This window comes from Chlamydotis macqueenii, chromosome 23, assembly GCF_036417535.1.
Source record: "Chlamydotis macqueenii isolate bChlMac1 chromosome 23, bChlMac1.mat, whole genome shotgun sequence".
Lineage (NCBI taxonomy): Eukaryota > Metazoa > Chordata > Aves > Otidiformes > Otididae > Chlamydotis > Chlamydotis macqueenii.
Window position 1 is genome coordinate 7,207,835 of NC_141578.1, and position 17,156 is coordinate 7,224,990.

At 53.3% G+C, this 17,156-nt stretch overlaps 1 protein-coding gene across 3 annotated transcripts; it reads right to left on the minus strand.

Moving 5' to 3' along the window:
- Positions 1-1,603: 1,603 nt before the first annotated feature.
- AMPD1 (adenosine monophosphate deaminase 1) lies at positions 1,604-12,662 on the minus strand. Of its 3 annotated transcripts, none has more exons than XM_086765767.1 (15): positions 11,928-12,239; positions 8,366-8,540; positions 7,701-7,866; positions 6,435-6,597; positions 5,988-6,207; positions 5,435-5,564; positions 4,951-5,145; positions 4,584-4,715; positions 4,328-4,491; positions 4,070-4,196; positions 3,458-3,621; positions 2,949-3,069; positions 2,298-2,471; positions 2,004-2,114; positions 1,604-1,867 (listed from the first exon to the last, which is right to left on the minus strand). In XM_086765767.1, exons 1-15 carry the CDS (start codon positions 11,947-11,949, stop codon positions 1,808-1,810), a joined length of 2,124 nt encoding a protein of 707 aa, XP_086621893.1. In that variant the 5' UTR covers positions 11,950-12,239; the 3' UTR covers positions 1,604-1,807. The 3 variants fall into 3 exon arrangements, with proteins under 3 accessions (XP_086621893.1, XP_086621892.1, XP_086621894.1); XM_086765766.1 differs by having other exon boundaries at positions 1,604-1,830; positions 11,928-12,225; XM_086765768.1 differs by lacking the exons at positions 1,604-1,867; positions 2,004-2,114 and having other exon boundaries at positions 2,451-2,589; positions 11,928-12,662.
- Between the last annotated feature and the right edge of the window lie 4,494 nt (positions 12,663-17,156).

The following is a 17,156-nucleotide window of genomic DNA, read 5'->3' on the forward strand; positions in this document are numbered from 1 at the left end:
GAAAAGTCTCAGCAGCATGGCGGCAGCTGCCCGGAGAGGTTCAGAGGGTGCAGACCAAGGCAGCACCAGAAAAACTCTCCGGCACACATTCAGGTAACACGTTCCCAGAGCTACCAGGAATAAGCCACATTTGTACTGGAAGACTGAGATAAGAATTTTGGCAGCCAGCAATGCACAGTACTTAACACTCCAGAACAAATCCTCCAACCAGCTGTTTCAAGCCGGAGTGTTTTACGAGGCCCCCACCATTTATTTCCCCCATATCCAATGCCCTCAGACATTCTCTGCACTGGAGCACACAGCCCAAGAGACAGGCTTTTTGGGACAGGGTGCCCAGGAATCTTTCAGGGTCCGTTTCTTCACTCACCACATGCTGTCCCTGCAGGAGTTTAAATTCTAAATGCTCAGACAGGAAGCAAGAAAGCACAAGCATCTAGCAGTACCTAAAACATCACAGCCTACCAGTAAATCGTTTACCATAAAGACGCCCTGTACAGGATCACAGAGTGGCTGAGGTGGGAGGGCCTCTGGAGATCACCTCGTCCAGACCCCGCTCAAGCAGGGACACTACAGCAGGTTGCCCGGGACAGCGTCCAGACGGCTTTTGAGCATCTCCGGGAGGGAGACTCCGCAACCTCCCTGGGCAACCTGTGCCCGCGCTCCGTCACCGTCACAGCGGAAAAGCCTTTCCCGAAGCCCAGAGGGAAGCTCCACGCGTCTGTCGGTCCGGTCCCATCGCCTCTGGTCCGGTCACGGGGCTCCCCTGGAAGGAGCCCGGCCGGGTCCCCCCAGGGTTTGCAGGCGCCGGCGCGATCGGCCCCCGGCCGTCTCTTCTCCCGGCCGAACGGGCCGGGGGGCGGTGGTAAAACGCGAGCGGGTGGCTCCTCCAAGGCCGGCGGGCCGAGCAGGCACCTCCTTCCCCCGTGGGTTCAGCTCCCGTTCGTTCACCCCCTGCCCTCCGCCCCACGGGGGAAACGGTCCGGTCGCTTCGTCCTCGCCTGCCCGGGCACCGGGTCACGGGGAGCCCCCGGGACAGAGCCGCCGGCCCTGCCGCAGGCCCCCGAGAGCCCTGCGGCCGGCGGGGCTCCGCCGGGGACCGGCCCGTACCGGCCACCCCGCAGGCGTCCCGCGCGCCGGCCGGGGCCGTGCGGCTGCAGCTCCGCCCGCCGCCCCGCGCAGGACCGGGAAACCACGCCGCAGCGCTTCCTTGCCCGGTTCCAGGCTCCGGCGGGGGTCGGGCAGGCAGCGACCCGACCGCGCAGCCTCGCGCCGCTGCCAGCGGCACCCGGGCCCCGCCGGCGCGTCCCGTCCGGCAGCCCCAACGCCGCGGGAAGCCCCAGCGTCCCCCGGCCCGAGCCGCCCGTCCGGAGCCCCGGCTAACGGGGCGCGGGAGAGGCGCCCCACCGCGCCCGTCCACCGCCCCGCTCCCCCCATCCCCGCAGCGGAAACCCGGCGCGCGCGCCACCGCCCCATCTCACCCGGTACCCCGGCCCCGCTCCCGCTCCCGCCGGACGCTACCGGCGCGCCCCAAGCCACCGCCCATTGGCTCGCGCGGCCGTCAGTCAGGTGGCAGCCCCGCCCCCCGACACAGGCCGCACGCAGCTCGGGCCAGACAGGTTTTTACTGCGCGGCCGCCGCGCTCGCGCCCGCGCCCCGGAGACGCGCCCGGGCCGCTCAGTCGGTCTTCAGGCCCTCGGCAATGAGGTTGAGCTCGTAGCACCAGGTCTCGTAGCGGTAGGCCATGCGGATCTGAGCCACGTTCGTCTTCCGGATATCGTTGCCTTGCGGCCCCTCTTCCTGGTAGTTTTCACCCAGGAACTTGACCTTCTCCTGCCAGAGAGCAGGCAGCGGCACAGACCTCGGGCCCCTGCGGGCAGCACCCGGGGGGCCCGGCTCCCCCTCGGCCCGGGGGCGCGGCCCTGCCCCGTGCGCGCAGAGCGAGCTGCCCTCCCGCTCCCCTGCCTCAGGCGGGCAGGGCCGCGCCGCCGCAGAAGGGCACCCACCTCATGGGACAGGCCGCACTGCAGGACGCTGTTCCTGGAGATTTCACACATATCGCAGGTACTGAGCTTGAAGACCTGAGCAGCAATTGCGTACTCCTCCATTAGGGGCTCCTGCAGCCACAAGCTGTGTTAGAGACCAGCAGCTCCTGCCAGCACAGCCCGTGCTGCTGCAAGGGCTGTCCCAGAGCTAGCCTGCCACGCCAGACCCTCGGCAAGCGCGTCCCAGAAAAACGAGGCCAGCACAGGTCCAGCCCCAGCACTCAGACAGCAGGAGGTGATCAGCTCACGCTGTACCTTGGTGTAATGAAACTGCATGGGGTCATCTGTAGAAAGGGACACCATTAGGCCTTTCTGGTGGAAGTCAGGCAATGGATTCTTTGCATACTCGAGGAAGAGGCTGTTGTTGCTGAGTGGGGACATAGCAATGGGAATTTGGGCAAGGAAGTACAGATACTGCAACACCGGGCTCTGCAAAGATGAGCAGAGTTGCCAGGTTAGGCGCAAAGTTACTGCACCCTTCGTCTTTCCGAGGTCACTTCTCAGAGCAGCCTAGTGCCCCAGCCAGGAAATCTGGTGCACAGAGCTCCTGCGTGCAAGAAAAGAGATAGGCAAGCTAGCAATCCTCCAGGGCCCCCACGGAGCACAAGAGGCCAAGTGAGTTCAAACCTATCTGATTTCAGAGCTCAGCTGGCTCCAGTGACAAGAGGCGTATCCAATGATAGGTCTATGAGGCTGAACCCCTGAAATCTGAACACATTTCTCAGGCACATCCCCAAACATGTCTGGAGAAACCCAGAGAATCATGTAACATCTGCCTGACGCCAGACTGGTCCGTGTCAGTCTAAAGCAGAGGCACAATTAACTGTCAGCTACAGTGGAGGCCAGCTGTGAACATGTTCCCCTTTGCCATGCCTAGGCTGCTCTGCGGCAGACTACTCCACTTACCTTCTTGAGATTGAGACCATGGGAGATATTATCTGCTGTCATGAAGGCTGCAAGCAGATGTGTGATGGCGCCAGCTTCCCCACAGTGTGGACGGAAGAGGAACGTGTTCATACCACGCTGCCTAGGCACATGGAAGGATGACTCAGACCAAGCCAGCAGCAGGGTTATGTGGCATGCAATGCAAGATTCCCTGACTTCAGGTCTAGCTCTGCCTCTACCACTGGGTCCCCAAGAATCCAGCTTGACCTAGGAGCACATTAATTGTTCTCTTTTCTCCTCTGTGCACGCAATAGATGCATCTCTGCAATCCCAAAGTTTTCACCCCAGTCTATCACACTTCCTACCAAGGAGTGTTTGGAAATTGCTCTAGGACATGAAGCTCCAAACTACATTGGTGGCAGAGCAGAGGGCCGCACTTCTTCCACACCGACAAAGAGCTGACACAACTCACGAGGCAGCACCCCTTCTGCCAGCCCACTGCAAGTCCCTTAGCAGATCCTGGGCCTCACCTGCGTAGGTTGTTAAGCACCCGGATGTTGGCATACATATAGTATATATAGTAGGTGTAGGATGGGTTCTTCTCAGAAGTCCACTGTTCTGGCTTTGGGCTTTTAGTGCAGAACATGTGTCCACTATGCTTGGATTCATCATCCACGCTGTCAAAGCCAGTGATCTGCTTGGCAAGGTAGGAAAAAAGCTGCACCTCCAAGCTCCCCACGTCACCATGCCCAGGTAGGCTGGCCCACCCTGCCCCACTGCAGCGTGCCATAGCCCCAGCTGCAGCCTGTACCCCCACCCCACCCAAGAGCAGAGTCAGGGCAAGGTTGCAGACCTGGCTCCTCACAACCACCAAACTCTATCAAGGGCTAGAAATAAAGCTCACACCAAACCACGTCTCCAGAAGGTTAGTGGGGAGCATTTCTCATGGCCCCGCTTCAGCCAGCTCAGGGAGTCTGAACCCACCCAGCACTTCTAACACACACTCCCTTTCCCAGAATGTGGCAGGAGGGGCACAAGCCCACTGACGACATTTTCCATGGGGGGGCCAATACCCCATTTCTTGTGCAAACGGAAATGTGAGTGCTCACCACACCCTGACAACATCGTCAGGTGACACTCACATGGCGTAGAAAGACACTCAGCTCTTTGTGGGCTTGCGGATTGACAGTTGCCTCAAACACAGGAACAAAGATATTTTCCAGCATCTTCCCAAAGTGTGGGAGGAAATTCTTAGACCTGAACACATCACTGTGGACAGACAGTGATTAACTACTAGCAGAGGAACAATATGGCCCACTGTTCCCATAATCCCTCCGGGATAAAAAATGAGGTATAGTGCATTGTAAGGCACAGCGCTCTCTCAGAACCACAGCACATACTAAATCCTGGGTACTTGGATCATCCACTTCATGTTGGGGGAATAGATCCGATGTTTGTTGAACCAGTCAGCTAGCTTTGGCCACTCCTCAGCTGATCGCCCGTAGATTGAGAGGCGAGGCTCTGCGTGCTGGTATTTGGCATCCTCCAGATCAGAGCCAACCTCCTGCAAACCAGAACCGACACTTGCACGGGGTCCCTCCAGCCCCTGGGCACAGCAGCACAACTTAACTGCTCTCTCCTCCCCTGTATTCTCACCTTGATGATGGTAGCAAAGTACTCGCCATTGATAGCGTTCTCTGTCTTCAGATAGAGGTCACGCAGCTCACTGGCACCCACGGGGTTGTACTTGGCATTGAACTTGTCAAAGCGCTGAAATGTCTGCCGCCCCTGGAGCAGAGAGGATCAGGGGCAAATCCTACACACACTGCTGGGTCCAAGTATACCAGCTGAGCAGGAACTGATCCAAACAACCCAGATGGGAAAGCCAGGAGCTGCTACATCCTGCCACAAACACTAACATGCCCAACACGTCATGGGTACATGGGGAGGGGAAGAGCCATGCCTACAGGGGCAGACGAGAGTCACCCAAGAGTGGTCTTATAGTAAATGCCCTACCACTTACAGCGTGGACATCCAGGGAATCCACTGTCAGGTCATAAGGGTGCAGATTGAGCTGCTGGAAAAGCTGTTTCAGGGTGAGCTGTTTGCCCTTGGCATCATAAACTACACGGTCAGCATCCACACGGTATGATTTCTTGATGAAACGCAAGAGATGCTTCTGGTTCATGCAGGCTGCAGCATGGATGTGTGTGTCCACCTGAGAAACCAGAGGGACAGCTATCTATCTACAAGTTGGGATGCTCGGGTACCATCGCAGGGAGGCTAACAAACGCCTCAGGTGAGCCCAAGTTGTATGGGGAGCACAGCTCAGCTCAGCAGATGAACACAATGGGCCTAGGCCAAGAGCAGCCCTGTCAACACCATCCCATTAGCAGGAACAATGTAGGTGCCACAGACTTTGACTCTAATATCCAGTTCTCAGGGAGGGGAAGGCACCAAGACAGCTCATCTTCAGAGTTACTAGGGACGTAAGCCTTGCCATTTACCTTCCGGCAGTTGTAGAAGTCCCGGTGGGGGTTGTTCTTCAGCTCTTTCATCTCCTCCATCTCATTTAGCATTTCATGCACTTGGAACTTGGATGAGAGGAACTTCAGGCGCCGATGAGCGTAGGTCTTACTAGTGAAAGCAAAGGGCAGAACAGTGACTGGGCTCTTTACCGCTCAACACACGGCCTGTCAAACACAGGGACGCAGCTTTCACCTGAAGCGGAGCAGCTCATGCTGGTCTGGCCTGCCTCTCTAGGTGCTTCTCCTGGCTCTGTTACAGAGCTTTGAAGGCAGGCCTGGCCAGGTGTGAGCATACCTGCAGGGCGTGTCTCCAATCCTTGAATGCTGACTTTGCTTAAGACCCCAGTCAAGATGGCTGACAAGGGCCAAGGACACTCTGATAGCCAGCATGCTGCAGGTACGGCACCAGCGGGTTCCCTCCTCCTCCTCCCAGGAAGAGGAGGGGGCAACCCTGGCTCTGCCCTGACCTCCCTCTGCCAGCTGAAGCAGGAGCTGCCCAGCTGCACCCGGCAGTGCTGGGTTGTGCACTTACACAGGCCCCTGTGCAATCAGGGCCAAGAGGAAGTTCATGTCATCAACAAAGTGCTCGAGGTTGGGGTAGGGCAGGTCCTTTGGCTCATTTCTGCCAACCGCTGCCTTGTCTCCATAGATGTAAACTACCCCATCCTTCATCTGGACATGGTATCCTAGATCCTCAGCGAGATTCCCGTTTTCAAAGGGATCCTGTCCATCCTTTGCTGGCGGGGTGAACACTGGACCAAAGGGAGAATGCCATGAGGCACAGGCTGCCAGCCAAACCCCACAAGCCTGCCATGCTCCTCTACCCCAGGGACAGGGCAGGAACAGCCCCACCACCGTGACACTGAAGAGGAGGCCTGGGCAAGCGACTCCCCTGTGGAGCCCTTCCGCAACCCTTTTCTGACCCCTGCCACCCCACGCTGAAGCCAGAGAGGAGAAACCTCCAGATGCCTAGATGTACCTGGGCCAGTGTCACTCGCCCTCCAGACCTCGCCTTCAATGGCACGCAGGTACTGAGACGGGGTCCTGGGAAACCTCTGCACAGACTGCAGCATGTATTTCTCCCGGATGCACAGGGCACGGTACAGGCCTTTGCAGACGACTTCAAAATCTTCTACTGTCACCTGAAAGAGGTTTGTTGCTGAATACAACCACACAACTGGAGCCAAGCTGCCCGAGAGATACCCCGGTGCACCAAGATGTAAAGAGGACAGCTTTGTTCATAGCAAGATGCATCCCTTATCACTCCCTCCCTCCCACTGCTCTGCCCGAGCAGGGCAAAGGAGGGATGACGGGCAACACCCTAGACATGGCAAAGGGAAGTTCCTCACACCAGAACCAATGAATTCCAGCTGTCGTCCCCTCTTACACTCCTCACTTCAAACTGTACTTGGTACTGAAATGGAAGCCAGGCCTAGGCGAAACACTACAAGCTATTTTTGGAGCCCAGGCTGAAACTGAAGCAGGACCAACAGCATACACTGACCCAATGTGTCAAGAATTTTTGATTTACTGCACAGACAAGTGTCTTGGGCAGCCAAGAGAGGGGAGACTGGAGCAGCATGGGAGAATACCATGCAGCACTTGCAGCTAGCTACCATCATGGCAGAAGGAATGTGCCTGTGCGTGGAGGGACTTTTCAGCTTTCCCTAACTGCTCCTCTGCTATGCAACTCCAAGATGAGCAACCTGCTCCAGCCCCGGAGGGAGCAACCTGCCAGCAGGCTCTCAGAAGCAGCACAAATGTGCTAGGAGGCTGTGGAGGAGAGGAGGAAGAGGAGGAGGAATTAGCACAGGATGTGATAGCAGTCCTGGTCAACTACTGCAGCTGATCCTGCCTGAGCAGGGGGCTGGACCAGGTCTCTGCCAACCTCAGCCATTCCGGGATTCTGTGCATAGATCTCAGACAGATACAGCTGTGTGCAAGCAGGAGCAGGCTGCGACAGAAAGAGCATAGCCTACCCTTCCACGCCCTCCCCTCCCCTCTGCCCTGTCTGGAGAATCCCCTGGAAGCATGCAGCATCCCCACAGACTACTGCTTAGGAATTCAGCTCCGGATCCTCCAGGATGCAAGCAGGGCACCATCAGATGCTCATGAGACACAGACTGAGCTGGAAGACACAGACTACCCCCACTGCACCTGATACAGACTTCTGTGGCACTGCTGAGGGACAGGGACTGGACGAGGTACTGGTCAGCAGGAAGGGAACAGCCGTGCAAGTACCCACCCCGGAGGCATAATCCCCTGTGATCTGCACCCGCTGGAAGTCAGGCACGGTCTGGTACAGGGGGGTGGTAGAGATGACCTCATCAATGGTGGACAATCTGGTTGCAGACTTCTGAGCCACAGGGAGGGCCAGTGCAATTGTCTTCAGGCGGAGCAGGCGCTTCTTCCTGCCAGGGAGGAAAGCCTCAGGCAAACAGCCCCAGCTCCGTGGCCATGTGCAGGGTTGGAGCACTTTCTACAGCCACGTTCCAACCGTGCACAACATAAATCATCTCACTGGTGCTTTCTGAGCACCTTAAGCAGACACTGCCACGAGGAGGGGGCACAGCACACAAAGTAGCCACAGACTTTCAAGCATGGTCTTTGGAAGTCACACCTTTCCAGAGAAAGGTCTCCAAGCCTCCCTCTCCAGCGGCCCTGTGGCCATTGCAGTGCTGACACCCAGGGAACAGGCCAGGGGCGTCTTTCTGTCCAACAGTGGAAACAGTTTGAGAGGACACCCTGAAGCACCTGACATGCTCTGGGATTACCAAGGATTTATCCCATTTTGGGTGTGGGGATTTATGTTCCTCGATTTACGTTCCCCCCCTGCTTTCTTCCAGTTCTAGCTGGAGATACGCAGACAATGCTCCTTTCCTTGCCCCAACTGCCCCGGTTGTTGCTCACCGCTTTTCTGCTGTGGCAGAACTCTCCTGAAGCATCATGTGTTCTCTCATTTCCTGGCGTGAGATGGGGCAGATCTCTTCCACATCAAAAGGAGAGATCTCTTGCCTGATCTCCTCATCTTTCACCTCAGAGGCAAAGACCTTCTCTGCGAAGGAGCGCATTGCCTCATCCATCTCTGCAAGGAGAAGGAGCAGAGTGCAGGATCACACAGGCATCTGGTTCCCAGCCACCCTAACAGACACTGCCCCTTGCAGTCAGCTTAATGCCCAGCTGGCATTTCCTTACGACACCGACACCTCCATGCTGCCTGGAAGACACTAAGCAACCTCCAAAATTTGCAACACGCTTACAGAGCCTGAGCCACACATAGGCTGGAAAACATGCCAGCATGCCAGAAAAGATAAATACAACCCACAATCCAAGAGTGGCACAAAAAGGCCCAGAAAGAAGCAAGTCCTTGGCAAGGGCACTTAGGAGAGCATGCATTGAGGGGAAGAGGGGAAGACCAGCAGAGCTCTTACAGCTCTAGGAAGCCCAAGACCCACTTGCTCCACAAGGCATCCAGTCAGGATGAGGACAGAGGTATAGATGGAGATGGAGAAAGCTGGCAACCCAAGCATTTAGTTCCCACCATCACAGCACAGCTGAAGAGCTCCTCGCTACCAAACCATTGCGTGGACTAGACTCTCTCAGCCCATCATGTGCAGCATGCTGCAAAGCTGCCAGCTAATACGCCCCTACGGAAGTTGCCATTGACACAAGGTTGGCTGCCATTCTACAGAGTAGGAGAAAGAAGGTTGCTGAAAGCCCTTCCACTGCCAACAAAATACCACAAAACAAGAACCCAAGGGCTCTTCTGGCAACATGTCCCAGAAGCGCACATTTGCATAGCGGCATACGGACACTAATCAAGCAGGTTCTGCTGGCAGTTGGCAGCTCAGCAGGAAGCATAGTGAGGATCGATGCTGAAAGATGGACCACACCACCGACATGTCAGACAGGACACGGTCAGCAGATGAGGACCAAAGCAGAAAGGACTGACATGCATGGCAGAAGTGTGCCAAGACCTACAAGAGATTTTCAGTAATGAACCTAGCCATTTGCCATTTTTTTCCCACAGGCTGTTGGGAGGATCGAAACGGTTTATCCCTGTCACCCTGAATTTGCAGTTCCAAGGTCCTACCTGTGGGCTGGGGGAGGGCATAACACAGGGGCTTCCTTTTCCTGCTGTATGGTAAGGCAAAAGGGCTTGTGCTGCGCTACAAATGCATGGAAAAACTCTGGCACGAGGTCAATTTCTCAGCCATGCAAGGTCACAAAACCAGGATTCCAGTAACAAAAGTTGTTTGCTGTTGTAAAGCTGCTGTATCATCAATGGGCCCCAACGTGCTTCTCGGAAGACAAAATACAGGTTTTTGCACTATCTCATTATTGCCCACTGTTAGGGACCCTGGGATGACAGGTGTCTCAGCAAGAAATGTTTTCTGCTGACAAATAAGGCCTCAGCAAACATGAAGCAGGAAGAAGAGGGCAGGGGTACCATACTGTGGACTTCAGTCTGAATAAAGGAGACGAAGTATTGGATCTGTCCCCTCATGGATCATTCAAAAGAAAAACAGGATGCATTCAAATAAAAATTAAAAAAAAACCAAAACCAAAACCCCGCCACAACAATAACAAAAAAAAAACCAAACTGAAAAAAAACCAAAGGTGTGAATAGGTGCAAGGCAAATTGCAAAATATTTCACTTCCTGCCACAGAGGAAAGAACTAAATTTAAAGCAGTTTATCTGCTAAGCAGGAGCTCAGGGTTGCTAGGACAAATTAACAAATAGCTGCTTCATATGTCAAAGGACCACACAGCTGGAACCATTCCATGAAACAGTGAGGGGCACAGCTGGCACTGCTGAGAAATAGCATCTTCTCGAACTGCTGAAAGATCACCATGATCATGTAACTGCTGTTTGTTTCCAGTGATCATGTCTGGGCAGTAACACAGCAGAGCATATGAAAAGCCTAGCAGTACTCACCTTTGTCTTCTGCTGTTTGAGATAAAACAGAAACAAAATAAAAACAGATGTGATCAGCCCTTCGAAATCTAAGCCTTTTTGCGTAATCATCACATCAGTGATTAAAAAGAGATCAGTAAATACAAATTTAGTCAAAGCCTTCCACTTACAAAAGAAAGAGCAGTACTTGTCGCTCTGTACAGCATAAAGATGCAGGTTATGCACTGACTGTTCCACCTCACGGCCGCAGCGGTGTGCGCAGAAAGGAACCACAGTGCAGATGCCATCTGTCCTGAGGCTCTTTGGCAGAGTTTCTGCCTTACAGCAGTCTTGGGTTTTCCTGCAGCATGTTCTAGAACCTAGATCACCTCAGTCAACACTATAAGCAACTACCAGATACCTGGTCATCTAATAAGACTGAGCTGTCTTGGAAAGTCTCTCCCTACACCTGTATCCAGGTGCAGCGATACAGAAGAGCATAGGAACAACTTAAGAGGGCAGAACAGCATTGTCCTCCCTGAACAAGAAAGCAAATATTTTACTGACTTGGAACACCAGGGCTGCTTTGCTATTTTTTGTCCGTGACTTGCCATCCTTAGTGAGGATCAGGATGGATGGTAATTTCAAAGATGCTTCAAAGATGTTTCATCCTCCTGCCGCCTACAGTCACATCTCCACTTATTCACTAACAGGATCAGAGAGCCGAGACACTGCAGTTCCACAGATCTTCGCTCCTGCTCATACAGTGTGGCATCAACATTTTGGGGGTGCAGCTCACACCCTTTCCATCTGACCCTGAAAATTCAGGCTGGAGCTCTGGCATCACAACTCACCAGCTGCTGAGACCCCAGAGTCCAGTCTGGAGAACACACTCTCCTGCCGTTTGAACTCCACATACTCATTTGCAAATGAAGCATCCCAGAAATGCCTAGTTTGACCTTTCCTCTCTTTAGTGGATGAACATTACACTCATGAAGGTCAACAAACTCCCACTGATGTTGCAGGGATAGGCTTTAATACCAGCGTCACATACCAGGACAGCGTCTATCACACCACACAGCACTGCAATTCTAAACGTGCTCTTATCAGAAGTGTTTGGTGCCGATATTCTTCAGGGCTCTGTAATGGCAGTCCCATGTCCTGCTGTACTGTTCTGCAAAGCCTGGCTTGCCCTACTCCTGCTCCCCAGCTTGTGTTCCCCATCTCCTCAGGACTGCAGCACCCCATATCTTTCGAGCTTAGCCAGAGACTCCCAAAGTCCCTCTGACCCCTTCCACAGTGATTAATGGTATCGTTACAGGATACATTTACAGGACACATTACACTGCAGGAGGGACAGTATTTTTCTTCAGTATCAGCACAGCAAGATTTACACAATAATGCTATTCCTTTGCTGCACTATCCAACAATGTCTCCAAGCAGGAAGAAAAAAGCTCAAAGCCCCCAGCGAGGGCCCCTGGACGGCAGAGATACCATACCATCAAAATCTCAGAGGCTGCAGGCTAAGCAGCCTGCCCTGTGGCTCCTTGTCTCACTACTTGCTTTCAGACCTACCTGGAATTCTCACCCGTGACATCGTTGCAGGAAGTCAGCAGAGCCTCACGTAACACCCTGCTGTAACAGAGCACAAGTAGCTGACTGACTGCACAACAGCCCAACACTGATTTTACTGCTTTCCCTTCCCTGTAATAAGACTCTCCCGCTCTAAAAGGAGAAGGGAGGTCAACTATAAAACTATTTAAAGTGCAACCACAAGCACTTGCACTGAAACAGGTGAAACCAGGGCTCAAATTTAACTTTTTTTTTTTTTTTTTTTTTTTTTTTAGTTAGGCTTTCATTTAACATTTAGTAGAGGTTCACCTGTTGTCTGGACAGACTTCTATTTCCCAGGCCAGTTCCACCTTTCTAAAGTTGACTGTGGAAGTCAGTCTTTCAAGACAGACCAAAACTGATGTCTTCAGTGCTGATCCCATGGTTTAAAGGAAACTCCTAAGGCACAGGGCTGATGTTTCATCAGAACAGGAGCTGTGGACAGGTACAGACGATGTGCTCTCACCAGCCAGTGTCCTATTCAGTGAAGACTTTCCCTGAGAGAGTGGTCTGCTTAAAGACTGGATTTTAGCAACAGGAGTTCCACAGATGTCCTCACATCTTCCCAGCTGAACCAATGTTGTGGTTTTGTTTAGTGAGGGAGAGATTTTGTCCATAGGTGTGCGGGAAGCTTGTGGCACAAGTAGTCAGTGAAGTCAGAAGAGCTGAGACCTGGCACAGCATCTCCAGATGAGAATTTTCAGAGCATCCAGAAACTGTCTCTGGAAGATCACTTTGATGTGCACAACTTCAAAACATACTAGATTACAATCAAGAAATTCTCCAGAATTCAGGGAGTTTTAGCCCCACTTTTCAGGTGTTCCCCAAGAATATAAATTGATTTCCCCCTCACAGTGTGAGGGGGTGCAGCCAATAGTGCAAAGCTGAGGTGCTGTTACAGTCTTGATCCGTATCACCTAGTCTCCCCTCTCATGCTGGTAGCAGTCTTCAGTTTCTGAATTATTCTTGTTCTTACTCATTCTCCAGTTTGTGAGTCCCCACACCACTTTATTTTTTTAACTATTTAATCTAGAGTCAATAAAAACCAGCTCCTGCTTGTTTCCTCTCCCACAGCGACTGTATCTGCCCCTAACCTTTCTGGATAGATCAACATCTTGGGATTCACATCTGAAACCAAAAATAACCTTTAGGGTGCAGAGGTTATCTTCCTCAAGAGGTCTCTTGATCCGCTAGCTTTTTTAATCGCAGGGTCGACTTAGTTGGGTTCATGGTAGAAATATGAGTAAAGCTTGGGTATGCTGTGCTAAAGTTAGATCGACAGCCTCTTTGAACTGAAGTACTGAATACAAACAAGCCATCTTCCCACTCTTCTTCAGCTGGAAAATGAGTGATTTACACCCAGAGAGTTCAGAGCGGCTCTGAACCCCCACACTTTTAGAGAATCATAGAACGGTTTGGGTTTGAAGGGCTCTTCAAAGCCCACTCAGTCCAACCCCCCTGCACGGAGCAGGGACATCTCCAACCAGATCAGGTTGCTCAGAGCCCCGGCCAACCTGGCCTGGAATGTTTCCAGGGATGGGGCACCCACCGCCTCTCTGGGCAACCTGGGCCAGTGTTCCACCATCCTCTTTGTAAGGAATTTCTTCCTTCCTATCCAATCTAAATCTACCTCTCTCTATTTTAAAACCACTACCCCTTGTCCGATCACAACAAGCCCTGCTGAAGAGTCTTTCCTATCAGCCCCCTTTAGGCACTGGGAGCCGCTCTCAGGTCTCCCCAGAGCCTTCTCCTCTCCAGGCTGAACAGCCCCAGCTCTCTCAGCCTGGCCTCACAGCAGAGCTGCTCCAGCCCCCTGATCATCTGCGTGGCCTCCTCTGGACCCTCTTCAACAGATCGACATCCTTCTGATGCTGGGGGCTCCAGAGCTGGACGCAGCGCTGCAGGGGGGTCTCACCAGAGCAGAGTAGAGGGGCAGAATCCCCTCCCTCGACCTGCTGGCCACACTCCTCCTGATGCAGCCCAGGATGCGGTTGGCCTTCTGGGCCGCAAGGGCTCATTGCCTGCTCATGTTGAGCTTCTCATCCACCAGCACTCCCAAGTCCCTCTCCTCAGGGCTGCTCTCGATCCATTCTCCGCCCAGCCTGGATTTGTGCCTGGGATTGCCATGAGCCAGGTGCAGGACCTTGCACTTGGCCTGGTTGAACTTCATGAGGTTGGCACGGGCCCACCTCTCCAGCCTGTCCAGGTCCCTCTGGATGGCATCCCTCCCTTCCAGCGAGTCGACGGCACCACACAGCTTGGTGTCATCGGCGAACTTGCTGAGGGTGCACTCTATCCCACTGTCCATGTCGCCGACAAAGATGTTGAACAGGGCCGGGCCCAGCACGGACCCCTGAGGGACGCCACTCGTCACCGGTCTCCACATGGACATTGAGCCATTGACTACCACTCTCTGAGTGCGGCCATCCGGCCAACTCCTTACCCACCGAGTGGTCCGTCCATCAAAGCCTCTCCAGTTTAGAGAGAAGGATGTCGTGCGGGACAGTGTCAAATGCCTTGCATAAGGCCAGGTGGATGATGTCTCCCGCACGACATCCTTCTCTCTAAACTAGAGAGGCATGGGTTCGATGGATGGACCACTCGGTGGATAAGGAGTTGGCTGGATGGCCGCACTCAGAGAGTGGTGGTCAACGGCTCAATGTCCAAGTGGAGACCGGTCACCAGTGGCGTCCCTCAGGGGTCCGTGTTGGGCCCGGCCCTGTTCAACATCTTTGTCGGCGACATGGACAGTGGGATAGAGTGCACCCTCAGCAAGTTCGCCGATGACACCAAGCTGTGTGGTGCCGTCGACTCGCTGGAAGGGAGGGATGCCATCCAGAGGGACCTGGACAGGCTGGAGAGGTGGGCCCGTGCCAACCTCATGAAGTTCAACCAGGCCAAGTGCAAGGTCCTGCATCTGGGTCGTGGCAATCCCAAGCACAAATACAGGCTGGGCGGAGAATGGATCGAGAGCAGCCCTGAGGAGAAAGACCTGGGACTGTTGGTAGACGAGAGGTTCAACATGAGCAGGCAATGAGCCCTTGCGGCCCAGAAGGCCAACCGCATCCTGGGCTGCATCAAGAGGAGCGTGGCCAGCAGGTCGAGGGAGGTGATTCTGCCCCTCTACTCTGCCCTGGTGAGACCCCACCTGGAGTACTGCGTCCAGTTCTGGAGTCCCCAACACAAGAAAGACATGGACCAGTTGGAAAGGGTCCAGAGGAGGGCCACGAAGATGATCAGAGGGCTGGAGCACCTCTCCTATGAGGCCAGGCTGAGAGAGTTGGGGCTGTTCAGCCTGGAGAAGAGGAGGCTCCGGGGAGACCTGATAGCGGTCTTCCAGTGCCTAAAGGGGGCCTACAGGAAAGATGAGGAGAAGCTGTTCAGTAGGGCCTGTTGTGATAGAACAAGGGGTAATGGGTTTAAATTAGAAGGAGGTAGGTTTAGATTAGATATGAGAAAAAAATTTTTTACAATGAGAGTTGTAGAGCACTGGAACAGGTTGCCCAGAGAGGTGGTGGATGCCCCATCCCTGGAATCGTTCAAGGCCAGGCTGGATGAGGCTCTGAGCAACCTGATCTAGTCAGGGATGTCCCTGCTTCTTGCAGGGGGGTTGGACTAGATGACCGTTGAAGGTCCCTTCCAACTCTAACTATTCTATGATTCTATGATTCTATGTCCGTTGCTCGTCCTTTGTCCACCGATGCCGTCACCCCGTCATAGAAGGCCACCAAATTGGTCAGGCACAATCTGCCCTTGGTGAAGCCATATTGGCTGTCACCAACCACCTCCTTGCTCTCCATGTGCCTTAGCATGGTTTCCAGGAGAATCTGCTCCGTGACCTTGCCAGGCACAGAGGTGAGGCTGACTGGCCTGGAGTTACCTGGGTCTTCCTTATTCCCCTTTTTAAAAATGGGCATTATATTACCTCTCTTCCAGTCATTGGGGCCCTCACCAGACCTCTTATTTCTGAGCTGCCTTCATTCCACCTAGGTCTAGTCAAAGGAAAATGGCCAAACATGCCAGAAATTTGGCAGCTTTAGGGTATTTTGCAGGATCTGCCTCTAGTTTGCCTAGCAGAGCAGCCGTATCACACGGGCAGCTGTCCAAATAGAAGCCTAGGGGCAAGTTTTGCTAGAAAATGGTTTCAATTCCTGAAGAAGAAAAGCGTTAACAAAGAGGTAATGTGGAAACTCACAGGGGCACTCCTTGATGTGCTGTGCCTTTGACCAGCAGCAAGTTCTTCTCTCTCAGCATTCCTCTTAGTCATTCCCTCCGCAGATTCCTCCAGGGCTGTTTAGATCAGCCTCTGTTCCAGCGTGCAACGGAAGTCAGTAAGTCCTTAAGGTGTGAACTAGTTTCTAGGACCAGATTGTTACAGACAACAATGCTACTGGGGGAAAGCTTTCCTAATAAGCCGAGAAAACCCCTGCTTTTAAGCACTCGTCTGTATTAATATTCGGACTCTCTCCTTTTGGAACGGGCAGCGCTACTGCAGCTACTCAGTGCAAGGAGTTTTATACCCAGCTGATGTAAAGAATAACACTCTTTACGTCAAGGAAAGGGGATCTTTCTGGCGATGGGAGAAGTGCCTTTCACAGGCAAACTTTACTGAAGCTCCTTCAACCCCATCCCCTTAGTACACGATGAGCTTTAATTTCTGCAGGGCAACACCTGTTGCTTTACTGCGAGTTTCTTCTCCTGTGACTGCAGCCCTGTGCCAAGATATGCAGCAACTTTTCCATGCAAACTAGGGTTAGTCTCACAACTGTCTACGTGCACTTGCTCTGCTTAGACAGAGACAAAAATCAAGCACAAAGTGACCGTTCTAATCCCGCTCACCTTTATGTCAAATAACCTCACAGCTGAGCTTCAACTTCTGTCATACTGAAGATGGTAAAAATGGCTGAAATACTCCACAACGAAGACAGAGAGGAGATCCACTGCTAAGGAAAAATCAGATCCAGCAGAGTCTAGTCTGAACAACCGTAACTCACAACTCTGATTTCTGACACACAGGCTAGAGGACAACGCTTACTTGGCAGTGAAAGGCACCTCCATCCTGCCTTGCAGCATCTCTACATCCAGCACTCTTAATCGAGCCAAAACTAGCCAATACACAGAAAATAAGCTGAAAACCCCAAACTTACAAGCGCAATTCTTTATTTATTTAAGTCTCAAAAGTGCTCTACAATA

What these genes read in the sequence shown, in the direction of transcription:
- AMPD1 (XM_086765766.1), bottom strand. Translation starts at nt 11,949, where the DNA reads ATGTCACGGGTGAGAATTCCAG. An exon ending in GTCACGGGTGAGAATTCCAG is followed by an intron (nt 8,541 to 11,927) that starts GTAGGTCTGAAA and finishes TTCTCCTTGCAG; the next exon opens with AGATGGATGAGGCAATGCGC. An exon ending in ATCCAAGTACCCAGGATTTA is followed by an intron (nt 4,197 to 4,327) that starts GTATGTGCTGTG and finishes GTCTGTCCACAG; the next exon opens with TGATGTGTTCAGGTCTAAGA.